The following is a 27,089-nucleotide window of genomic DNA, read 5'->3' as shown; positions in this document are numbered from 1 at the left end:
AAAGGAAAAGCAGACCAGAAAAGAAAAAGAAAGAAAAAAAAAAAAAGAAACAAAAGAAAAAAGGAAAAAGAAAACCAAGCAAACTCTCATTAATAACAATGTTAAAGAGAGCGAGTGGATAGTGAGGTGGAAAGGGGAGGGGACCCAGAATCAGAACACAAAGGCCAGTGCTCTGGCCCTGCCACTCACATGGATCAGACTTCTTCCTTTAGGCCACTTTCATCTGTAAAAGGAGGAGAGGATCTATCTCTGATTAGGTGCAACTCTCCTCTTGGCCTCTGTTTCCTTCTTTACTTTAGCCCTGATGCTTAGCAGGGCGCTGGGCCCTTAGGGGCTATTTTTTAAATCCTCTAAGTTGAATTAGTTACTGACTCCTTTTCACACAGTCTATAGTTTGTCTGCAGATGCAGTCTCCTATATTATGCAAATACATTTCAATCAGGATGCAAATGAGAGTAAAAAGAAGTAAAGACCCACAGCTGGCTATGCCCCCGAAATGCCCCTGCCAGAAGTCAAATGTTCGTCACCAGGAAACACCTGACAGAGCCTCTACCTCATTAGCAGAGTCCCTGTGGTTAGGGCCAAAACTCTGGCTTTTGGGAGGAAGTAAGGCCGCCAGGTTGAGCAGCCCCTGGGTTCACCCCAAGCAGATGTTCAGGGCTGCAGCAAAGACTGCTAGGGAGATGGCTGGAAAGGCAGGAGGGTCCCTTACATCTGGCCTGTTGTGAGCAGATGGGGCACAGCTGCCCTGGTGCAACGCAGCTGGGCCCCAGCCTGGTGCTGTACTTCTCCCTGGGCGGCTTCTCCAACCACCTGAGGGCTCAGGGGCATAAGCTCTTCAGCAACTGTTCTGAGAAGCCCTGCAGACCTCGGCTTTGATTTTCAGTGCTTGCTTCCCGGCTGGTTTCTTAGGGACTGCTCCAGTAGGCTCTACTAAATCTGATCCCTTTTACCTCCAGGAATAGTTCTTAATCCATCTTGCTCTGCATTTGCACTGCTGCTACTTTGGCTGAAACTCTCATCATTCTGTCTCCTGGGGCCAGTGCTAGCAGGAGACCCCATCAGTTCTGCTTCCAGCCTTGATTCCTCCCAGCTGTCCTCTGCCACTGGAGTCCTTGGATATGTACCTCCTGCCAGATCGTTCCCATGCTAAGGACCCCTCATGGACTCCCATTGTTCTAAAGCAGTGATTTTCATTTCTACCCATATATTAGAATCACCCAGGGAGCTTTTAAAAAATTCAGATGCCTAGGGTCCCATCCATCCCCAAAGGTTCTGATGGAATTGGATTGAATAAAGCACTCTCCAGAATCATTTATCCAAAGAAATTATGGAAACTCATTCCTTTGTTTGGCATTCCAGGCCCCTGGGTGATTGGATCCTCTCTCACTTGTCCTCCTATTGTTCCCTCCTGCTTCTCATTCCAGACCTTTGCTTTTTTGTACAGTCTCTCTGTCTCCTGGACTCTTGCTGTATGAGTAGAGAGCTCTTGTGCATTTTTCAGAACTTCCCTGAACTGTCACCATCTCTGCTGTGAAGCCTTTTTGGGATCCTCACATGCCATTACTTAGGCTTTCTTTCTTCTCTGCTCCCATATTACTGTACCACCCAAAATAGCAAGTATTGTTTTTTGCTTGCTTCTTTGTTTATCCCACTACCCTGAACTCAAAGGACAGTATTCCAATCCTTATTGCATACATCTCTTCCATTATCAAGAGACTATAGACACCATCTGATGTTTCTCTCCACACTTCCAGATGGGAGGGACCATTTTGCAGTTGCTGTTCTGTTCACTTGTTTTAGCTAACATCATTGTCTACTTATGATGTGACATGAACTATTCTGCATGCCCTACTGTATTAACTACTGTATAATTTTCACAAGAGTGTATAAGTACAATCATTTTCCCCATTTTGCCGGGAAAAAAACAGAGGCAATAAGAATAGGAAGGCCACTCAGCACATAGCAGGGCACAACAGATGTCTATTGAGTGAAAACATGTGTGTCAATGTGCTTTTCTCACAGACACATCTTTGGGACTGGACTAGTAAATAAGACTGCGTTTCCTTCAGCAAGGACTTGGCACCTGACAGTCTGAATAGATATACACTTTGTAGAAGGAAATAGTCCCAATCTTCATGACAAATTCCCAGATCAGCTTTCTCAATCAGATAGGCCAGCAGGGTAGTACACACCAAAGACATCTGGGGCATGAGAACAAGGGAGGAATTAACTTGTAATAAACACCTACTATAGGGGTGCCTGGGTGGCTCAGTTGGCTAAGTGCCAGACTCTTGGGTTTGGCTCAGGTTGTGATCTCAGGGTCGTGGGATCAGAGCCTTGCTTTGGGCTCCGTGCTTAGTGAGGAGTCTGCTTCAAATTGTTTCTCCCTCTCTGCCCCTCTACTCTCTCCCTCTCTCAATAAATAAATAAATAAATAAATAAATAAATAAATAAATAAATAAATAAATAAAATTTAAAAACAACAACAGCAACAAAACACCTACTATGCCTGTAACTGTCCTAGGAACTTCCCTGCTGATCTCAATTGATCCTTTTAACGATCACAGAGTAGGAATGATGATCTTTGAAGATGATAAAGCCAGAGTTCAAGGAAGGTACATAACTCAGTCAGTGTCACCTAATTAGTTAAAGAAAAATGTTGGGATTGAACTGGTCTGTTACTTCTCTCAGATGAGAGGCTGTCTCTGACTGGCACGTCATTAGAATTTAGCATTCTTCATCTACTTTTGCCTTTAAGAACAGTTTATTTTTTCCTAAAAAATGCAGATAAGGCATTTGTGGAAAACTATAAGAAAACTAAAGTCGCGGGGCCCCTGGGTGGCTCCGTCGTTAAGCATCTGCCTTCGGCTTGGGTCATGATCCCAGGGTCGTAGGATTGAGCCCTACATCGGGCTCCCTGCTCAGCGGGAAGCCTGCTTCTGCCTCTCCCACTCCCCCTGCTTGTGTTCCTGCTCTCACTGTATCTCTCTCTGTCAAATAAATAAATAAAATCTTAAAAAAAAAAAAAAAAAAGAAAACTAAAGTCGCCTATAATCCCACCACCCAGAGATGAAATCACCAGGGATATTTTGAAGTTTTTTGTTTTTGTTTTGTTTTGTCTTGTTTTGTTTTTTCCTTTCAACATTTTACTCCACATTTATATCAAGAGGTCAGTTCACGTGGCCAAAACCTTTGGTTGTAGTATACAGACAAATTTGTGTTTTCCCTTTTGTTTTGAAAACAAACGTTTCAGACATGGTTCAGACCCTTTGAAAATAATAGAATTAAAATGGTAAACAGAGGAAGAAAGGTAAAGTTTGTTTGTGGAAATGTGGGGCTTGTGGTTTAAGCACAAGGATGCATGGGGAGCGCAGCAGGTGAGAAGGATAAGCCCTACTTGCTCCAGACCTCCCCACTCAATCATTGCATGCTTGCCTTTCCTGTTTCTTTTGCAGGCAGCAGTTTGAATGATGGCTTGTGGCATTCAGTTAGCATCAACGCCAGAAGGGACCGCATCACTCTCTCTCTGGATAATGATGCAGCATTCCCAGCCCAGGACACCACCCGCGTGCAGATTTATTCTGGAAATAGCTATTACTTTGGAGGTAAATTCCCCCTTTTGAAAATAAAGGAGGGAGGGAGAATGCAGTGAACAATTATTTCACCCTGATGATTCAATTCTTCTTTGTCAATTAGACCATTCACATGCACACACACATGCACACACACACACACAACCACGGGTACCCACTCCCAAGCACAAATGAGAAGAAAACTCTCTGACAGCTGTGCAAATATGAACTATGTAGGTCAGTACAGAGGGAAAAAAAGGAAAAAAAAATAGTTATAAGAGCCGGTGTTACATAACATGTCCAAAGGAGATTTTTGTAGCCATGCCAAGCTCTGTGATCACATTGGGAAGGAGAAAGTCAGCTGAAAACTTGGAGAATACGCACCAACAGTCAGCAGTACGTGCAAAAGGAAAAATCCAGGTGGGAAGGCACAACCAGCACGCTCCGCTTCTAGGCTATTCCTTTGCCACTTTACTGTCTGAATCCCCTATCTGTTTCTTCCTTCCCGACATCCCTGTAGGCCATGTCAGGGGAGTGGGCCTCTAAACATGGGGAGGGTCTAGAAGGCCCATTAACTTGTAGCTCCAAGTGGGGCAGACAACTCAGATCCAGCTCTCTCCATTGCCAGGTGAATCCTAGGGACCTTCCTAATGACGAAAACATGGGGCAAACTGGAAAGGATGAAAAATATATGATTAGGAATTCACTATATTTTTATGGATGATGTGCATTTGTATTTAGTTTTTTCAAGGCATTTCTTTCATTAAAATATTAGTATCTAATTTCCTAGTCACCTGTTGGTATTAGAGAAATAGTCTCTGAGAGTAGACTCCATCACTGACCTTGAGCAAGACACTGATGGTCCCTGAACTTCCTTATCTCGGACATGGGGAAGCAGAGCCAAAGAGCTGGAAAACTTCAATAAGGTCAGGGTTTAAGTGTATAGTCCAGTGCTTCCAACAGGGCAAGGAATGGACAAACTGGGCTTTGACTTTTATAAATATGGGAATGGACTAGACCTGTTCTCAGGTTGCTAATTCTTTTTCCATTAAGAAACTGAAGGGAAGTATCATATAAAATTATAAAGTGCAGTCTGTCAAATAGAATTTACAAATCACTTCTCTCATGTCATGGCATGTGGTTAGACTTTGAAATACAAAATGGTCTTGGCGCAGATTTAGCACACATATCGGGGCATCCTGGAAGAGATGCAGCGTAGAGCAGTATTTTTGTGGTTTGATTTTAAGGACCCAGGAAGGGCCTCTGTCCTTCATTCTAAATCTTCCCCTTGTATACAAGGACAGTGGATTCCTCCAAGAAGGGAGAACTTCCATTCGCTCTAAATGGTTTAGGGATCTTACCTCATTTAATTCATGGGGTAACTTTGTGAGGTAGGCAATCTTAGCCCCATTTCACAGATAGTAAGACTGGCGTTTGCTGAGATGAAGTCACTTGTATAAATATTAGGACCAGGATACACCTCCAAGTCTGTGTTCTCCACAACCCACTAGGTTGGGACAGCAAAGGGATGCTAGTGAATGTAGCATAAAGTCTGCAGAAGAAGGTTCTCGGGGGCCCCAAAGGTACATTTCACAGACGGCATGATTTTTGCACCACATGAAATGTTTCACCAACAAAGAGAGAGAAGCATTCTTGTACTTATTTCTGGGGAAAACGATGTTCAATAATGATGGCATCCAAAATGCCTCAAAGGGGAAATGTCTGCCTTCCCCAAGTTTAGGGGGCACTGGGTTTATAAAGTGAAGATTTATCTGTGATTTAAACAGTATTTAAAGAAGCGCCCCACATGTCGACTGTAAACTTAAGGGAGGTGAAAAATGAGTTTGAGTAATAATAGTCAACTTACATAAATTCTCTCTACAGCTTCAATTAGAACTTGTAGCATCTCTCTTCATTTTATAGTGTGCCTGTGAGCTGTTAACCAGCTGCTGGGCTTCAGCCCAGCAGTGACTGTCTATTAGAAATGGCTGAAATAATTCCCAATTATTTATGGGTTATTGCCATGTTTTCAAGCTTGCATTCTCATATGCTCTGAACCTATTAAAACCATCGGGATGGAGTTTATAAAGGGCACAAGCACTCATATACCTACGTTGCTCTGTACCTGTCTTAATGAGAAGCAGGTATGTCTTGGTTGCAAGCTATGCTAAATCAGTATGCAATGCAGTTTTTTTGTTTGTTTGTTTTGTTTTTTTAAGAAAGCTCTTTAAAAAGGTATGGTGTTAACCTTTCATGTGTGCTATTACAGCCCTATAACTATGTGCATTTAAACCCTTAGTTCCTTTGGCGCCAGGATTTGCTTTGTGCAACTCTTCAAAATTCCAGTTATGTTCCTTTGTGTACCTTTCTCAGGAACTAAGCCTATTAATGCTAACAATTAACCAGACAATTACTTTGCCACCATCCTTACCCAAAGCATAATTTCCTTTGAAAGTGTAACTCAGAATTGAATTGTGCATTTAAAGCGTGTTTTGAGACAGAACCAAAATTCCCAAGTAGTTATAATATGTTGCCTCCTTGGGATGAGTGAAGTATACCACACAACAGAATGGTGGATAGCTTACCAATATGTGAAAAGAAAGAGGAATGAGATAAATGTTATAGTATTGATATTCCCTTTAACACATTTTTTTTCTGTTCTGTACAGTGATTGAGTATGCCCCATTTTGTACCAACTCCATCCCTTCTCTGAGAATGCTAGGATTTACAACAAAAATGCGTGCACTGCTGTGAATGAAAAAGCCCCGAAATAATTAGACCTCCAGGTCCTCCATCAATAGGTCGCCAAAGAAATGACTGATCATTTCAGTATTCTTCTTCATTTTTTTTTTTTTCTCTGTCCCACAGGGTGCCCTGACAATCTCACCGATTCCCAATGTTTAAATCCCATTAAGGCTTTCCAAGGCTGCATGAGGCTCATCTTTATTGATAACCAGCCCAAGGACCTCATTTCAGTTCAGCAAGGTTCCCTGGGGAATTTTAGTGATTTACACATTGATCTGTGTAGCATCAAAGACAGGTAATTATTGTCTCTTCTCTGTTCTCCCACCCCCTTCCCATTCTCACTGTTCTAAATATGAGTTTCTTTAAGCAAAATTCTAATCCACTGACATTAGCCATATTAGACATAATTGAGTCGCCTAATGGAAAATATTTCTGAAAGGATTTCAGGCCCAGAGAAAAATGGTTTAAATTAGTTGAGTCTCTCTTCATGTTGACTTGCAGTAAATGGGATATGCAAATTAAATCAAAATACAAATTTGTGACAGGATTAAAATTTTATGCATAAACAACATTTGATTACTTTGAAGTTAAGAGTAAAGCATAAAGGAGGGAAGGATTACTTCTCTCTTAAACCATTTTATTCTCTACTGCAGTGAGCATCCTTTCTAATGGGGGCAAATGAGTGTCAGGCTCTCAGGGTCTAGAACAGAGGTTCAGATGGCACCAGAGTGCAGTGACTCCTGGGGCAGCTGACCTTTGTTGTTGCTACCCCTAACCCACTGCTTCTTTGGCCCAGAAGAGAAGAGGCCACAGACAGAGAGAATCAGCACTTATACTCTGCAACTCACAAATCTAGCAGAAGCTCGGTTTCTCTCTTTATTTCTTCTGGGCTCCAACTCCTCTTATAAAGTTTCTAGGTTTAAAGACATGCTGCAGAAAGTTAAAGAGGACTGATTCTGAATTTCCAGCCAGGTTTATCATGCTCTCCATGTTTTATCTCTAGCACTTACTTCCTTCATTCTCACAATTTTGCTCATCCCTGTCAAAATACCATTTATTAAATGGGTGAATAATATGTGTTAAGTACTTGCCTATGTGTTGGTGATACAGGGTCTCTGCTCATGTCTCATCAGGGAATAAATTAGCTGTTATGATAAAGTGCAATGAATGCCCAAGAAGCACACCCTTATTTGTGGGACATAGGGCAGCCATAACTCAGTCTGGCCCTAGGGAGAGTGAGGTCAAGAAGGTTTTTAGGAAGTGGTGCTGAGCTGGATCTTAAAGAACAAGCAGAACTTGTTCTCTGGATAAGTTCTCTGCATGCAGTGTCAGAAATGGCAGAGAAATAGGAGAAATCATGGCTGGCAAGTATTTTATCAATTCAAGATGCTGGTTTTTCATTTTAAAATCTCTAATATTGGGATGAATTTTATAATTGATGTATCATTGTTCAATCAGCAACATTTCTTTCTTAGTGGCATATAAAATAATGGTATGTCTTACAATGAAGACTGTCTTAGAGTCAATAAAATATAGCTCAGTGGAGATGGAAGGTCATTGTTGTGGAGTATGTGGTGTGAATATGGTTAGAGATGGGGTCCAGTAGTAACTATGAAGAAATTTGTGTGCCTGTGGGATGCGGCCTCATGTGCTAGGTGAGAATCAGGAAGGAAGGTATAAGACGTGCTTCCTAGAAAGAGTACTCAGGAAAAAGTAAGAAGGATGGATTAAAAGAGAACCAGCCCAGAGCTGGGAAGGTAACTGCCCCTGTCCAGGGGAGCAAAGATGAGAAGTAACAGGTGCCTCTCCTGAGCAGCACAGAAATCAGCTCTGCAGGTTGTAGTCTCCTCTGATGCTTGGAATGACCAATATAATTTGATGGAGCTTTATGTGCATGTTTTTCTGTTAATACCACTACACATGGGATCCTCAACAAATTACACAGACTTCTTGGCTCTTCTACTTCATTTTTTTTTTTTTTTTTCCTATTTGACCAGCTGGAAAAGTGGGTAATAAAATGTGTGCTTCATTAGAATGTGCTAGCTTAGAGACTTCAGAATAAAAGATACTACACAGAATGGTTGCCACCCCTATAGTCTTTTTTTTTTTTTTTTTTTTTATTTGAGACAGAGAGAATGAGAGAGAGAGAGCACATGAGAGGGGGAGGGTCAGAGGGAGAAGCAGACCCCCTGCCGAGCAGGGAGCCCGATGCGGGACTCGATCCCGGGACTCCAGGATCATGACCTGAGCCGAAGGCAGCCGCTTAACCGACTGAGCCACCCAGGCGCCCGCCACCCCTATAGTCTTAAACAACGAGGGGGAAGTATCCAACTTCATCAGCCAGCAGAGCCTTTTGCAAAGTGGAGTTCAATAGAGGGAACATTTATCAATAGGGATCTCTTATGATACCTTAATTTCTAATCAAGGATGCTCTCATTATTTTCGATTACATGAAAGTCATTGCCATCTATACTGCATCATTACTTTTGTGTAATTGTAGTCCGTATAATTGTATTACATACAATTGTGTTTTGGTTAATTGTATAATAAGGGATTTTGTTTAGTTTAGTGAGTAAATGGTACGTTTTTCTTGATTTACCAGACAGCGCCTCTAACAGAAGTGGATACTGTGGTAAAAGGCTTTGCTTGATTAATTGTTTCTTGAACTTGTATTTAACATTTGTTGGAGAGGGGCAGGAGTTAGAAAAGCAGGTGGGTTCTAAGTTGTGTGTTTTATTTTTAATGTGTTGGCCAATTGAAGTTGATTTAAGGGCAAATGCAAAGTCTTTGTCTAGAGGGAGCTTGCCACTTGGGGATAGGGTGGTGTGTGGTGGAAGATGTTGGGGTGGAGAAGGCTGGCTCTGTGTGTGTGTGTGTGTTTTCTCCTGGCTGTGTTTTTTTCTTAACTGTGCTCCATCTGGAAAGTCCAAGAAGAACAGCCTTTCATCTGACCCAAGAGTCTCTTCTCTCCCAGACTCAATTCTCTGCCCCTTCCTCTTAGGCTATAGAGACCCAAGCCTCCTTCCTGGCCTCTCTGTGGTTGCCTGTCCCACCCCTCCATCTCCCTCAGAGCAAGCTGACCTGGCTGGCCAGAGGGACCCTGCCCTCTTAGTGTCTTTTAAGGCTCTCAGTACCAGTCACTGTGGGAAAACCAAGGTAGTATTCACAGAAGAGGCACAGATGTTCCAAAATTTGAGGAGCTTCCTCTAGTGGGGGTCCCTTAAGCAGGTTGCCTTTGAGATGGTGCTTCTGCTGCCCATCCTGAACAAATTCACAAACCAGCCATGAGACAATGCTGGTAACAGCTGGTAGGATCCCTTCTCAGGAATTAAGGAATCTAAACTAACAATTTGCATTTCAATGATGGGCAAATTACCAAGTCTTCTGGTCTCAGGGAAGAAAGGAAGTGGAGAAATTGGCCTGGCCCCCAGTTGGGCAGCAAAGAGGGCTGGCTTTAGGAGGCTCCATCTGTAGAACTGCCCAGTGCCTGGCAGTCCAAGGGTGAGTTAGGAGAAAGAGGTAGAGCACCCTTTTAGGAATCACATTTGGGACAAGACAGAGCATTCCTAGCAGATCCCACACACTTTCAATAGTCTTTCTAAACCTCTAAAATATGATGTTCATGTAATATCCCTCCTCTGTGGGCTGAATCTTCAACCTCACATTTTCTACACCCTAGACCCCTGCACTTATCTCTTGCAACCCTCTTGGCAAGACATGATATTCTAAACTACATAGTACAAAGTCACCCTCAATAAATGCTTCATTCCATGAACAGCTTTATCATACCCTCAGGTACTCAAACCCATAGATAGGTATTGACTAAATGAGTTGGGCAGTCTTATGTATATACTTAGGTAGTGTAAGAGGTGGTAAGAGCAGCAGAAATCCTGGTAGTACATCGCTATCAGTGTCTCAATTTTTTTTAAAGAGGGTAAACTAAGACCTGGAGACATGTGTCATTTTTTCCACGGTCACAGCATTAAAGTTGTGGCTCAGAGTTGAACGCCGTCATGTTCTCTCCCTTATACTTCCACCCAAAAGGCACTGACCTGGAAATGGCAGGCATTGTGTGTCTGTGGCTCCTACACAAGCAACCCCATCTTCTGTCTAACCACAGAAAAGTTTTTCAGGGATAATCAGTATATTAAATTCTTTGTAAACATTAGGTACCCTATGAGATTTCATTTAGAAGGGGGACACTCAAAGTGGTATGCAGGGTCAGGCGGGGTCTGAGTGAAGTAAGTCCTGGTGGTCCAGGTCAGGAAGTTCCTCTCCCCAGGATTTTTGTCGAAAGATCTACAAAGTCAGTTAGAGGAGCCATGCCCAGTCTTGCTGAGTCCAAAGTCCAGGGTAGGAGCAGCGTAACACCCAATGTTGTCTACAGATTTGATTGGGAGACTGGATCCAAGGTGTGAAGCCAAACTTAGAGGAGCAAACAGGGCCACTGTCTGAGGTGGGGCCAGGTGGAAGTCACACCTAGGAGAATTCATTAATCTCAGTGCAGGTGGCAGCAAATTTGAGAGGTGATAGAATGTGTTTAATTCCCAGTCTACTACTTATCAGTTTGAGATATGATACATATTATTTAACCTTTTTATTTCTGTTTCTTCTTTTGCAAAACTAAGATCATAAAACCTACCTTTGCAATGAGAGTTAAATGAGACAGTGTGAGAAATCAGGTGCTCAGCTGCATGTCTAGCAAGCAGTAGCTACTCAGTACATGTTCTCCATGTTAATTCCCATAGCCAAAGGTTTGCTAGCTCTCTAGATTCCATGGGGAAAGGAGAAGGCTCAGGTCTCCCTCTGAAGTTCCTCCAGCCCACCATGGCCAAGTGATCCCTATAGCTTCTGGGGTGGATCCCCATAGATATACCTCATGTGTGCCCTCAAGTCAGTGCCTTTGCACTTTGATTTCCACTTGTTCAGAGAAGCTGTTCCTCTGGGCCACCAACAACCACCCATTAGGAAAATGCCCATCAATTTGGGTGCCAGGGTTGCAGTCTTTGGTTCTCAGGGCCTGGATAGAATAAGGAAAGCATTGGTTCTCGGGGCCTGGGTGAGATAAGGAAAGTATGTGATTGATATGCCAAGGACACAGACTTTAAGGCAGTCCTTATTTCCTGGTTCATACACCTGTGGACCCTGAATTTACATAAACCTGGAAGTTAAGTGCCTCATTAAATTTTGCAGACAAATTCCAGCATGTTTACATCAGAATGGCCAGGAGGACTTCTTAAAAGCCAAATTACTGGGCCCTACCCCTAGAGTTTCTGATTTTACTGTGGTGGGCCAGGGGATTTGCATTTCTAACAAATTCCGGGGTGCTGGTGGGCTGATCATGGGAGCAGACTTTGAGTTCTACTCCACTAAAACCTCTGATCCTGGAGGTCAAGGAATTGTATAGATTCTGTACAAAAGTGGTGTAAGTGTGGGAGAGAGGGATGGCTTCTGCCCCCACTGAACCCCCAAGCAGCTGCCCTTCTGATCAGGATCTCACAGGGTCTCTGAAAAGTTCCAGCAATGCTGTCTCAATGTCCATCTCCAAAGAGGTGTTGAAATCAGTCCATGGGACACTGTTGGGGGGTAGGCACAATTGAATTCCATCTCCCTCCAGACTTCCCTGGTTTTTGTCACTCAGCTTCTCCCCTCCTCCCCATTACAAACAAAACTTTTGGGAGTATAAATGAAAACAGTCGGATCCTCAGGGGTGCCTGAGTGAAGGGAAATTTTGGTGTGGAGGGAGTGTGGGTCTTAGAATGGCTGCAGCTGCCAACAAACATAACTTGTCTTTGTGTTATCTGGGGGACAGTTGACTTGCTGGCCCTCCTCAAGGTTATAGCTCCGATCTTTCTCCCTCTACCCAAGCCTCACACCCTGTGGGTGCTGGTGGTGCCATTCTAATGAGAGTGACTCCACCCACCAAAACATATTGCTCCAAACCTTTATAAAGATTGATAGAGACTGATTTCCTTTGGTCTCCTGGTGCCTGGCAAGGGGTCTCTGTGGTCATGTGTCCCATTTCCTGCCTCCATTCCTCACAGAGTGATGGTATTGAGGAACCATCTTCAAAGATCATCCAGCTCTGGTTTTGCGTAGAAGGTAATAGAAGTCTAAGTTGAGCATGGCAAAGCCAGATATGGAAGTTGGGTCTTTGCTATTGTATCCTATGGAGAATTTTTTGCTTTGACCCTTTTAAAAATGAAACAATTTGCTTGTTCCAATGAGTAAATCACATGTGAAACTCTGCTGTAAAATGTCTTGCAGCCAGATTAAGTTATGAAATGTAGCTTCTCACTCCATAACCACTTCCTATTCCCCCAACACACATTCATTTAAGAAAAGCATCTGCTAAACTCTCCGGTCAAGATTCTTACCTTCTTGGTTCAGAGTTTGGAGTGCTGTAAACACTGAGGGTGGAGAAGCATTATTTTGGATGACCTTCCATAAACAGACTTATGCTAAAAACCCACTCTGTATGTGGGAGTCTGTTAAAAACAGTAGGCTATATAAAAAGATTACATTGCATGGTAATGCATATGTTTTAGTTCTTGTCTAAAATTGAAAGTCTTTCCATTGGGTGCCAGAAAAGCCATTGTAAGGCCAGTGCCCACACAATCTGAGCTTCTAACTCTAAAGTGAGAAATGCTACAATATGGTGTTCTCCTTTAACTCATGGGATGGAGCCAACATCAAAACAAGAGCACTTCTGCTGTTTTTATTTATCATTTTAGTTGATTTCATGGAGGAAAAGGAAAGGTTATAGTTTATGTAATAGTTACTAAGCAAACATTCTCTAAATATGATTTCATTTAATTCTTTCTGCAGTCCTGTAATCCACAGAGTGGTTCTCAAAATGCAGCTCCCAGACCAGCACCTGGCAACTTGTTAGATATACATATTCTCAGGTCCCAACCCATACCTTCTGGGTCAGAAACTGGGGAAAGGGGAGAAACCTGAGTTTTAATAAGCCCTCACCCAGTGATTCTGATGCACATTCAGATTTGAGAATAATGGGGTTGCTCTATTATTGTTAGTTTAAGGATAAAACCACCCCTGCTTAGGAAGATTCAGTAAGCTGCCTGAGGTCACATTTTTGGTATTTGTTGGAGCCAGGACTCAACTCCAGATTTTGCTGATACTTCAATCCATGGACAGGTGGGGGGCCTATTGCCAAAAGGCCAGAGAAAGAGGAGAGATGTGCCCAGGTATTCAGAGCAAATCAAGGGACTATCACTGAGGAAATAAGATTTCTTTTTTTTTTTAAAGATTTTATTTATTTATTTGAGACACAGAGAATGAGAGACAGAGAGCTTGAGAGGGAGAAGGGTCAGAGGGAGAAGCAGACTCCCTGCCGAGCAGGGAGCCCGATGGGGGACTCGATCCCGGGACTCCAGGATCATGACCTGAGCCGAAGGCAGTCGCTTAACCAACTGAGCCACCCAGGCGCCCGAGGAAATAAGATTTCAAGAAGTTGATGCATGGGCTGGGTTTAGGAAGGTCAGTCAAGGCTGTTTCAGGTGGGATGGAGTGCATGATGCTGGGACTGAGAATGGGTGAGGTGCTGGGTGTTTGCCTGCATGGGAAAAACTGGCATCAGTGGGTAAAAGAGAACTTAAAGTCAAGGCCATAGGGAACTTGAAGCAAACAGAACAGATTAAAATCTGAATAACAGGCCATATTAATAGTTAATCCTTAAAAAATGCTTACTGCGTGCCAGGATATTGTGTGTGTGTGTGTGTGTGTGTGTGTGTATGATATTCTCATGACAGCCCTATGAGGTGGGTAATATTATTAATTCCATTGTACAGAAAGAGATTGAGACAGAGTGGCACTAAGTAACTTGTCCAAGGGCACACAGCAAGTACGTAGCAGAGCCTGGCTACAAACCAAGGAGTCTTGTTGAAGAGGTTTGACCTGTCCTTGCACTCAACCACTTCTAACTTTGTAGTTAGGAGGCATCCTACATTCTTCAGCACGATTGCAAAGTAGAAAATGATGTGCTTTCGTCTTGTGTCCTAGTCATGAAGCTGGTTGTATTAACTGCAGGAAGAGAAGGAATATGGGCCACGACGGATGGCCTCCCCACAGATGCCTGAAGGGTTATCATCCTAGCAGCTCACTGTCACAATCTTGTGACAAACACACTGAGGCTCAGAGAGCTTAAAGCCTCCACCTTTATATCTTTGGACTGGTTAGGGAATGGAGGAGCCTCAGAACTAACTCGGAATGATTGTCTTGAGGAGGTAGATTTTGAGTGGACTTGTTATAAGCGCCTTTGATCTAGAAAATAATGATTTACTCATCCTCTTATTAAATGAGGCTTACTCTCCCCACCACCTATGTTAGACTTCTTTGAAAGTCAGGGGAAAGATGGAGTTTGAAGGAATGTGAAACTTGGCTTTGATTTGAATAAGTGACCATCAACGAGTACATCTGTGTTTTGTTACCAACGTCATCTCTCTCATCCCTTGTTTTTACAAGAAAAAGTGGATCATTATCTTGATGAAATGGTACGTATCTACCTGTGCATGTGAAAGGGCATCAGGATGCCTTTGATTCATGGAAACCACAGAGTGCCAACAAAGCCAAAGGTGGCACTTCATTCTGTCCCATCAGAAAGTGGTGAGACTGATTCTTCCCTCACTAACCAGTAAACTGAAATACTGATGCAAGAAACAAAGCCAGGACAATGATCTGGGTGAATGCTCATAAGTGCTTCCAAAGATGAAGGATTCATTCTGAGAGCTATAGTTATGAGGTTAAGGTGAGGTGTGCGCCTTCAGATGGCAGTAAGAAAATGTCTTTCCAAATCAGGGGGTACTTGGAACATCTCTCCTGAGACATACTGGCTAAGAAATTCAGATGTTTTAGATGACATAGAAACCAAGGCAAACTTTTGATCTGTATCAAAACATGGGGAAAAAAGGCTATTTTAGATTCTCAAGTCACTTCTGGCAGGCAGTGCTTATATTTAACTGTGCAGAAAACATTTCTAAATTAATAAGAAGAAAGATATTTTTCTTTCTCCCCCCCCCTTCATAATCGTTACATCACTAAGCCTCACCCAACACTCTGAGGAAGGCCTCCCATCTGTTATCCCTGTTCTCTAAAGAGTGTGCCTTTCATGTGGCCCATGCCACATTCAGTTTTTTCCTCACTTACACTGATGTCCACTCATGGGGCCACTGAGACAGAGCTCTTGTCACCTTTAACACTATTTTTCCCTACTACAAAAGCATTCATCGGTGGCTCGTTGTAAGCACTGTTTATGGGCACAGTTGGAAGAGAAAAGGAGCTTAATATGTTTTTAGTTGGGGAAAAAGCAATCTGACCTGTGATAAAATGTGCTCACCTGTTTCTGCAGCAAAACCTAAATTTAAAATCAGTTCTCTGCTATTTTTATCTTGCATTAAGATATCTCACAGGAAGTTCCTGGAACTGGAATCTGGCCTCTGGGGTTTTACTGTGACTGGACTTCTGAAGGCTGGGTTTGGCCCCACTCCTGCCTGTGTAACGTGTATGGTCGGTGTGATGATAGGCCATTGCTGTAACCATAACAAAATGGAACGTTGGCTTTCCTGGTTAGCAGATGAGGAAAATCCACCTTCACATAAATTCAAGAATTTACCTCACAACAGAATCAAACTCAGGCTTTCAAGGTGGTGAAGCCCCTGCTCTTTACCTTGAGCCTAACTTTGGACACAACCAGTCACTGAACCTTTTCCTATCTCAGCTTCCTCCATGGTCAAACAGGATAACAGAGGCTCTTTATCACTCTAGGGGGATAAATGAGAGCAATGTGATATTATTACTGCCTCCCTCTTGGACTTGTGGTGAGGATTGACAGAGAGAAGGAAGATAAAAGTTCTTAAAGTTAAAAGCAAGAGAGACAGAAATGGATGGGTCTGTATGTATCTCAGCAGGCCAGATTTTAGAAAACCCATATACAGGCAGAAAAAGATGGCACTTTTCTGAATAATTTACCTACATAACCTATTTTATTTTTTGGACAAGTGATTAATGTTTTCACTTGGTTCAAGTTACAGATTTGAAATCTTCCCTCCAGGTTTATCTTCATCTTCAACAGATCGCTTCAACATGATTTACTAGGGTCTTTCTCTCCTAGCATTGGGATATACTGTGGATGGAGCAGGAGATTATCTCAATACCTGGAAAATGCAAAGGGAAGCATTACACACCTGAAGCAGATAGTTATGCAAGAGAATATGAACATATCAAACTTTATAGTCTCTGCCCTTATGCAATACCTCGTGTGTCCAGAACACCATTAACTTTATTATGACAAAAATGTCATTATCATCTTGCTACCTGCTTTTATCCATACTGAAAAGCATAATTTTCACTATAATAATTAGGTAAGGGGCTATGCCTGCTTTCAATATTATATAATCCCAAATGGTGCTAAGCAGCTCAAGGTTTATAGATTTGACCAGATCATTTTGTTGAGAATGCCAGAACCTCCCACTCTGGAATGAGAATTGGATGCATCAGCTTCAGCATTTCAGCACAAACTTGCACAAGCATTTACACACACAGTACACAAAATATGACTCTATCCAGAGAGTCCTGGTGCACATCTTGTTCCTGCTTGCTGAGAGACCGTCCATGCTCTACTAATCTTCCTGTGGGACCCACACATTTATTCAACAAATCTTTTCAGAGGACTCACTTGTGCCAGGCACATTTTCCCCCCCTGGAGATCCAAGGGTGTACATGACAGACAGTTGCGGGTTTTTCTCCTGCTGTGGTCTCCTGGAGTCCTTGGATCAGGAGTCTGTAGGTTACTATTGTGAGTCATTCATACATAATCCATTCATTCATTCAAATATTTTATTTGGAACATCTCTGCTGGACCAGGGGCTGGATAGGAGCTGTGGTTGTACTTATGTGCTAAACAGAGTAGATTACCCCTGACTTCAGAAAGCTCCATGGAGAGACACTGATTGGCCAAATAATCTTGGACATAATCATATGTGCTCCCAAATATGAGGATTGATATGAAGCAAATACACAGAGTGCTAGGAGAGACTGAGAGGGAAGCTGGTTTTTAAGTGGGTGGGGACCCTGTGTCAGGAAAGGGAGAAATGGGTGTCATTGTCCTCAGAATCCGCAAACAGAACCAATCTGGATCAGTGACTTTTCTCAGAGATTTGCCCTTTCTAATGCCTCATACAAAGCTCTGGCTGGTGATTCTGATCTCAGTGTCCTGCCTGTGTGTCCTCTGCTGAAATCACTGTTTGCTGCGGGGACTAGGTAATAAGTAGTGAAAAATTCTGCTTTCTTTCATGGGAAAAAACTTCTTAACTGGGTTTTTAACTGAAAACAAATTCCCTAAATTTTCCCCAAACATTAGTGTGCTGGGAATTATTAACATCCCCTTAATTCATCCCAGCCCCCACATAGGCTGTCCTGGCTGCCATGGCTAATGGGTTTACCTTTACCTTCTAGTAGCACATTTCTAATGTAATATAGGCTGCCCCTATGCTTAGCAAAATAGAAAAAAAAAACAAAAAAAGTCCATGTCTTCCCATCCAAAATAAACACCAGTATAAAGGTGGGAATGATATTTCAGCTGGCACTTTGGTAAAGCCCAAGAATCTGAATGTGACAGGAGGCATATGCATTTTAAAGGTCATTCCAATTACCATGCTTACTCGTGCTAAGCTGTAACTCTGGGGTTCTTGCGAGAAGATCCACACACTGGAGGAGGGGATGAGAACATGTGGTTGGCAGGCACTTGAGCAAATAGTAAGGAGGGTAATACAAATTACTATTGTTTCCAGTGATATTAAATAATTCTTCAACATCTGAGACATCTGAGAAGAAGAGAGGAGGCAAGCATTGATAAAGAGCAGGGCAAATCCTCACAGTTCCAGAAGCTGTGATGCCATGATGTCTTTTCCTGGAATCCACATTTTGCATGGTCATATGGGGACCCATGAGAAGAGGCGCTACAGATGAGCTCCTGGCTGCATTAAATTTCCCATTTGCAACCACTTCATTCTCCACATCATAGTGAATTCATAACACAACTTTTCTTGATAGAATTATCCTAAATGCAGAGCCACTTTTGAGATAGGGAAATACAATAGCAGAGAACTATTCTCTTAGTGGCAATTTGCCTCGTACCTCTCTCCTGCTTCCCGAAATACATATTTTATTACAAGTCTAGCTGTGGCGAAATTCAGATTCTGCAGTGCATGTCACATGCCCTCTCACTGGATGGAGCAAGGCATTAAACACAAGCATCCACATCCCCCTGCTTGCCTTTTGAGGTCTTCCCTGACCTCTCCTCCCTTTTCCTTCCTATTTCCCTCACCTCCTGTATTAACGCTTCATTCCATCTATATGCATTTACTAAACATCTGCTGTGTTCCAGAATACATATAATCTCCGCCTGCAGGAAGCTCAAGAGCAAGAAAGCCAGACAAAATAGTAGACATTGTACACAGGGACACTGGTGGCACTGAGGGGCATGAAGTTACATCCGAGCTACCTTTTGACAGGCAAGCAGAAGTGAAAATAACAGTGGAGGGGCATTCCCAAAGAGGACATCCTCCCTGCCCCATAGCAGCGGGTCTCATTCCAGCCCCCAGGCACCTGGCTGGAGTTCCCTTCCATGTCCCTTTTGCCCAAATTCTGCCCAACTCTCAAAGACTCCTTTGTATCCCACTTACTCTGTAAAGTCTCCCTGACTATGACTGATGCTCACAAAGACCTTTCCTTATGTGGCTGTCTCTAGCGCTTTATTTTCTCTTTTATTTAGCCCCCAATCATGACTGTTACCTGTTTTGTATTTGTATTGTGCCTTCCCAGAGAAAGTTCTTGATGCCTACTTCTGCCTTCTGTTGAGAGCACGTGCTTTGCAATTATTGTTGAATAAATTGAACCTTCACAGCATCTGCTATCAGTAGCTGGGGATGAACTGCATGTGTAATGGACAGAACTCAACCCTTCTCTTGGAGTTGGGTGTAGTACCTTCTCAAGAGATGGAATGAAAGTCACTCATCTTTAATATCTTTGCACATCCCAAACTCTGGAGCCGGTTGCCCACGATTTGGGAATTAAAGCCCTTCACCTCTTTCTCATGTTGAAAACTTCCCAGTGTGGTTCACACCAAGTATCGCTCTATTTGAATAGCTAGAGTGCCTAATAAAAGCAGCTGGTGTCAGCTGTCAATGTTCACGTGGTGTTAAGTGCTCCTTCTGTAAGCACTAGCGAGCAAGAGTATTTTTGTTTAGCAAGGCCACCATAAAATTAGACAAGCAAACCATAGCAGTGTAGTTGAGCAATGTAGCCTATAAATATTACAGTGGAAGGAAGCACGTGAGCACATTATCCTTATTACAATCTTATGCTTTAAGGGAGAAAAGGGGGGCAGCTCTGCAAGAGAAGGCGAGTCTGAATAGAAGCCGGGTCTCGAGAAACATACAAAATATCTGCGGTGATTATCAAAGGATGTCACCAGTATCCTGCTAATAGGATCTGGGGAGCATGCCTCCTGGATTCCGTGAGCTCTAAACAGCCTCCCGGAGACTGAGTTGGGAAGGCTTGTAAAATTGGCACTGTTTACCTATTAGGAGTGGGATAAAAAAAAAAAAAAAAAAAAAAATGATACCTAGGGGGCGCCAGTGTGTCTGTAACTCTGTCAGCTGTTTATCTGCAGGTTAAGTCATTGAAGAAGAATAAAGGTTTCCCCGGGGGAGCACTGGAATCATATACAATCCATACTCTGTCATGTCTTTATTTTTTCTCTTTCTTTTTCTGAAGTGCCTGGCAGAGACTTAAACATTGTTATTATTCATTGGGCTATGTCAAATTCTCTAGTGTTTTCTAACATAGAGAGCTACTTCCAACTTTCGCCAAATGCCATCTAAAGCTTCTTTGTTTTATATATATATATACACACACACACACACATACACACACACACACGGAAGATATATATATTTTTTTCTTTTCCTATGAAGTTTCTCTCTTATTTGTTTCTATACTATACCTTGAATCATCTAAATTTAGTAGAATTTAACCATGGGTTGGGTGCCATGCTAGGTTTTATCCTCTATTAATTGTCTTGTTCAAATCTATGGAGACCTATATTAAAATGTTTAAAATAAACCATTCTCATTTTATAAAGGAGAGAACTGAAGTTCATAGGCATTAAATGACTTTTCCAAGATTATATATATTATATAGCAAGTATTTTCATTAGAAGTTAATGGGCTCTCAAGCAACTTAGAAATAAAAGGAATAGTGTTGCCCTTTCAAGTAAGCCAAACATCTCATAGGTCTTAATGAATTATCTTGAAGTTACACGTCATCTAGGTCAGACTAAATTATACCCAAATTAATGGCATCAAATGCCCTGCATTGCTAGTACTCCTGATGTCAGAGTGAAGGACCATCATGGATCTGACTCTCCCTCCCTAGGAATGAATGAAGCCCATGGGGATGTAATATAAGTGTTTGACTCAATGAATTGGATACTAATTGGACTGGACCTTGGCTGCCCAATAGAGCATTGTGCAGTGATAGAAATGATCTCTTTTATGTTGTCTACACCTAATCACTAGCAGCTATGGAGAACTTGAAGTGTGGGTGTTATGACAGAGGGAGTGAATTTTTAACTTAGTTTAATTTTAATAAATTTAGATTTAGATAGGCATGTGTGACTAGTGTCCGCCATATTGGGTAATACAGGACTAGACTCTCTGCTTGTGCCAGTCCCCATGGAACTATATTTTTTTTCCTAGTTCAGCAACCTGGGGCTGCACCTGGTGTAACTCTAAAGATTAGGTTTGGGCCTCAGAATCAATACCCGGTGAGTGGATATAATGTCAACCATAGCAACCCAGGCTGTGTGTGACCATGGTATACCTTTCTATACCTTTCCTCAGAGACACGTATATCAGAAGAGAAAAGCTTATCACTCTACTTTAATTTCTCCCAAGATTCTGGGCAGACAAGTGCTTTAACTGTTATTAGTTCAAAATTTCAAGAACTTTATATGACGAAAAGATAACTTTACTACGTCAAGTATTCTTTTGCTGTATCTGTTGATACAAGTTCAAAATTACCTTCAAAATAAGGATATATTTTGAGCAAATATGTACTTATAATTTAATTATATATCATCAATAAGGCTTTAGTTTCTAATTTATTTTTAAAGAAGAGAATCTGCACTTTTTTTTTTAATCTCAAGTATCATAGAAAATGCTAGAATTAGTTATTGATAGATCTCTAAAATCTGCCTGCCTGAATCCAAACAATTTGGAGTAAGGAGTAGACTGGGGGCCAACAAAAGCTGTGTGAGTTCACTCACAAATGTGGGTTTGAATCAGTCAGTCTGTCAGACAGTACTGGCATTAAATCCAGAAATCCTGGAACCACCCTTATTCTGATTTCAAGTTTAACTGACTGACCTTCTAATATTTTGCAATCCATGAAGCTTACTTACCTACAGGAAGAGGGCATATTGGACAATTGGGTGGAAATATCAGGCCGTTTGTAAATTATACTTTTCGATGTAAATCCACAAATTGGAATTCTAGTAACACCAATGTCTTGTTAGATTTGCTTTCATGAGCCATAATACTGGAGACTAACAGTCTTGGTAATCTGGGAAGATTGGATTTCAGGGTTTGCAGGTTGAGACCAACCCTTGGATGGGAGGCTTTCCAAGGTAAAGGCCACCTAATGGGTCCCTTTAGGCAAATATTTGACTTCACCTGAGTATTTGTACCAGCACACATATCCTCAACTAAAGATCCATACTAGACTGCAGATGTTAACTTAGCACAATTCCAAAGCTACCAATGGATTAAAAGTAATCTGGGGGCGCCTGGGTGGTTCAGTCTGCCTTCAGCTCAGGTCATGATCCTGGAGTCCTGGGATCTAGCCCTGCATCTGGCTCCTTGCTCAGCAGAGAGTCTGGTTCTCCCCCCCCTCACCTGGCTTGTGCTCTCTCTCTTTCTCTCTCTCACTCTCTGTCTCTCTCAAATAAATAAATAAAATCTTTAAAAATAATTTTAAAAAGTAATCTTAAAATTTGACCCCAGCCATATTGGAGAGTAGCTCTAAATTTTAGAATGGGTAAAAATCTCTTGAAATGCTCTTTTAAAATGCAGATTTCTGGACTCTACAATCCCAGAGATTCTGATTAAGTCCCAATGAGATGCAGACATGGAATCTGTATTTTACCAAACACCCCAGGAAGTCTGTTGATCAGTCACTCAGAAATATTGTGTCAGCAGATTAAACAAAGAAATTTCCTTATTTTGCTCATCATAATACAGTCGCATCCAGATTTTCTCTACACAGTGGGGAACAACACTCTTAGTTCTGCCTGATGTTAATGGTATTCTCTGAAAAATGATTGCTTTGTTCAAATAAGTTTGAGAAATGCTGGAGTAAGTAAAATTAAATGGGTTTCTTTACTGCAGGATTTCTCAATGAGTCATGTGGTGGTTGTGTGTGTGTGTGTGTGAACGTGCAGTATGCACTAGAGGCTGTGCAAGAGGGGAATTAATTAGAAGAAGTTCACAACCTCACAAATATATTTGACCACAAAACCCTTCTTTCCACAGACTACTCATCTACAAAATAAACTTTTGGAAATGCTGCCCTGATGTATAGTCAGTACATCAGAGTAAATATCAGGAGGTGGTCTATAGTGGAGACAAAGTTGTCTCAAAAGCTAGCTTTGAAGAAAACAAGACAGTCATAAGCAGACATTAGCCTTCCTTTTCCTTTTTCTCAATAAAACAAACATTTTTCCATTCAGGAAGAATTCCATCTAATTTTGATGCCTAGAACTTCTGCTTTTGATTTGTACACCCTGGGATTTACAGCCTGCCTTTTACACTTCTGTAATCTTAAATAAGCTGCTTAATATGTTATCCTCACTTTCCTAGAGATAGTGATAACTGCCTCACAGGATTGTTTTATGGATTAGCTGAAATAATTATTGTGATAACCTAGCACTAAGTCTAGCACACCAAGTGTAGCATTTAATAAAATGTAGGGCGGTTAACATTCTTTCACATATAAAAATATTTGGGGAAAATTCAGGCAGAAAAGGAAAGAGCACAGTGTATGATTTATTTTCTAAAACCCTAGAGCTCACAGATAGGCTGCAGTGTTTGTGTCCACCGTGATGGTGGCTTCAGACAATATTCCCAGGGATTCCAAGATAGAATTTAGACTCAATAGGTGAAAGACTGCAGTGGATGACTAGAGGTATCTGCCAAAGAAGTAGGAGAGAATGAAAGCAACTTTTTCTTAGCCATGCAGGAAATATTAAACACAGAAATGCCAGGTTGCCCTCAGTCAACTAAGAACTGTCTGTCAGCATGCCATTCAATTCCAACTGAATAAAAATACAATTGTTGAGCATTTACTGTCTGAACATTGCAGTGTGGATTATCAATTTTGAGAAGAGACAGATTAGTGTAGGCTTGGAACAAGTGTTCAGTTTTAGGATATCACTAGAGCTGAGCCTAAAATGACAGAGAAGATTATATTAAAAAAAAAAAAAAGATTTCATTTACTTATTTGAGAAAGAGTGAGAGAAAGAGCATGAGAAGTGGGGAGGGACAGAGGGAGAGGGAGAAGCAGACTCCATGCTGAGCAGGGAGCTGGATGTGGGGCTCAATCCCAGGACCGCAGGATCATGACCTGAGCCGAAGGCAGACGCTTAACCAACTGAGCTACCCAGGCACCAGACGGAGAAGATTCTTATGCAAAAGTGAAAGACAGTGAATGCAGGCAATGTGTAGATTTACGTGTTAAAATTAGGACTGTGGGCCGTCCTTTAGAGGCCATCTATAATTTTATGTGTCTAGGACCTCTTGTCCTTTATTATCTGGGATTGCTCCTCCTATCTTCCCTTCCCACCACATAGGTCTGTGGAAACTCTGTTCTCTTATATGGTTCTTGGCCCTCGGCCAGAGTGGACAGATCTGTCAAAATTGGCCAAACTGGTGCCCTCTGGGGAGTCCCAACCTTGACATTAGCGAGAAAAGTTCTTTTCTAATATAAGACATCTTAGATTCCCAAACTTGGCCATTCATAGCCATACTCCCTGCCTCGGGGTGGGGGGGGGGGGGGGGGGGGGGGAAGTTAGGATACAGGCAGAGTGAGGGAAGTCAACCCACAGAGCAAAGCAAAGGACAGGGAGCAGTGAATCCATCCCCTGGTTGTATTCAGGTGCACAGACTCACCTGCTTTGTATCCCCATTCTCCTTGATCCTTGCAGTTCCGCTCTTAACTGTGTTCTGTGAACCTGTGTCTCCTCCTTGACCTAGGATGGCTTAAATGTTGAGTATTTTCCACTAAGGTTCTCCTGAATATAAGACATTTCACATCATATTTTCCATACTTGTGTGTTAGATAATGAAGAATCTAAACAAGCCAAAAGGAAAAAAAAAATACAGATATATAACGATCATAGGAAGGATTCAGTATTTTCTTTCTTTTTTGTGTTCTCCTTAATCTCCGTGTGCAAGGGTCAAAGCATTTTAGCTGAAATTGGATTCAGGGCCTATGCCCAGAACAGACACAAATTCAGGGACCAAGGAAACTGTTCACTGGCTGTGGATGGTTATCACTAGCGACCACCTGTGGTCACCAGTGGTATTACCGCTAGGCAGGACAGGGCCCTAGAGGGGTTCAGGTCTCTGCTACCTTACCTCTCAAGCCCCAGACACAGAGCTTAACTCAGAGCAGTGCCTGCTCAGTTCCCTCCAGGAAGCCTGGTTAGCTCCGCGAGTGGACAGGACACTGATGAAACTTAAATGAGCAAAGATGAAGTGTGACCTTTCTTAGCAGCTCCTGAGGTTAACAACAGAGAATGGAAATGTCAGATCTGCATAGACAGGGCGAGTAGCAAACTGAGCTTAGCAACTTGCAGACCAAACCTCTCTCTTCATGTGCTGGGGGAAACATATCTGTTACAAAAAGAAAGAAAAGAAAATACAGTCTGGGTCTGAGTCAGAAACCCCCTGCAAGTATACATGAAAAGAATAATGAGTTTATTGACACTTATTCGTGTTCTGCCAGACCTTATTTAATTTTCAAAATGATTTAGAGATTATTTTTGCCTTGATTTTACTAAAGAGGAAACTAAAGCCCAGAAAAGCATCAATAATTTCGAATGTGACGTGAGCCAGAAAATGACAGACTAGGATTTGAACTTGGATCTCCCTAATCTGAAGTCTGGGTTGTTGGAGTGCACCCTGCCCCCTCTGTGAAGGAGCCCATGCTGTCCTTCTGCAAGGACACAGGGGACGGTCCCAGACCAGCCCTCAGTCGTAGCAGGCTCAAAAATGAGAGCCTCTGGTAGAGCCCCTAATTCTCTGGTTCTTAAACAGCAGCTCAAGTTTAATTTGATAGCATGACCTTTAAAGTGAAAAATAAGAGAACCTTATAAACATGCCCAAATGGATCAACATCCCAGATAATCCAGACCCTGCTGGTGTCCTGTCTGTTCACACTCTTTGTGGATTCCAGGGGCCGTGGCAGTGACCACAACAGCCAGGGCCAGCCTGGCCAGCAATAGTATCCACTAGAAAATAAAACCTTGGAGGAGTCTGGATAATAAAACCTGAAAGGAGATTGATGAACCCAATCATAACCTGTGTCCTTCTTGTCTTGTATTTGAGAGGTTTTCCTTCTTTCTTGTTTTAGCAATGAATTTTTTTTTATTTTGCCAAATAAAATCATAGGACTATCTATAAAAGATAAAAGCAATATTTGAGGATCAAATTAAATATTTCTGCACTTGGTCTATGAAATCAATGAGGCACCTTGAGCGGGTCACACATTGTAGTCGTGTGTTAGCCTCAGGACTCATTTTATGTAGCTCTTCTAAATATTTAAAAATTCCTGATTCACATAGATAAGTAACTGCCAACAGATACAGGTTTTGAATGCCTTCCCCTGAAATAGCTGATATTTTTCAGTAAGATTTATCCAGAAGTGTTCAAAAGTAGGTATAATTTTTTACTTCAAATATGAGGCCCGTATTCATTCCTTATAAATACAAAAGCCAGATAAATGCATAGTCAGTGCTCCGCTTTCTATAATATGACAATTTTTTGATATCATGTTCATCCATTCATTTGTTCTTGCTCTGTCATTATGCAGTGAAAAGAGCATGTGGCTAGCAGATGTTCCTGAGCTTGGCTGGGCTTAAATGGATTTAAGTGGGTTGAAGAGTAGCAATGGCCTCCCTTCAGCCACTCTACCTTCTGGGGCCTGAGCAGACCCCATGGCCCCCAGCTGGTGCAGTGCAGCATTCCTCCTCAGAGATGACACTAGTATGTTCTTATTCCCATGGATACACAGGGAAGGCAGAAGAAGATTGACATCAGGTCTCCCGGGTTAACCTGGAGCACAAAACTAGCAAATTGCTAGTGCAGTGTATTAAAATCTGATATAGGGGTGCCTGGGTGGCTCAGTCATTAAGCCTCTGACTTCAGCTCAGATCCTGATCTCAGAGTCCTGGGATTAAGCCCTGTGTCAGGCTCTGCACTCTGTGGGGAGTCTGCTTGAGATTCTCTCTCTCCCTCTCCGTCTGCCCCTCCCCTTACTCTCTCTCTCAAATAAATAAATAAATCTGATACATAACACATTGGAAAACTATCATGTTTTAATTAAATATATATATATATATATATAAATAAATAAATAAATAAATAAATATATATATATATATATATATATATATATATATATATATATATA

General features: G+C 42.0%; 1 protein-coding gene across 2 annotated transcripts in view; it reads left to right on the top strand.

The window, feature by feature from the left end:
• CNTNAP5 (contactin associated protein family member 5) overlaps positions 1–27,089 on the top strand; it is an 820,459-nt gene that overhangs the window by 471,394 nt on the left and 321,976 nt on the right. For both annotated transcript variants that reach the window (XM_021695826.1, XM_044913255.1), the window contains exons 9-10: positions 3,459–3,608; positions 6,444–6,615. In XM_021695826.1, the coding sequence (XP_021551501.1) occupies positions 3,459–3,608; positions 6,444–6,615 (322 nt within the window). The remainder of the gene's footprint in view (positions 1–3,458; positions 3,609–6,443; positions 6,616–27,089) is intronic.

This window comes from Neomonachus schauinslandi, chromosome 3 (genome assembly GCF_002201575.2).
Source record: "Neomonachus schauinslandi chromosome 3, ASM220157v2, whole genome shotgun sequence".
Classification (NCBI taxonomy): domain Eukaryota; kingdom Metazoa; phylum Chordata; class Mammalia; order Carnivora; family Phocidae; genus Neomonachus; species Neomonachus schauinslandi.
This window is presented reverse-complemented; position numbering and strand designations above follow the sequence as displayed.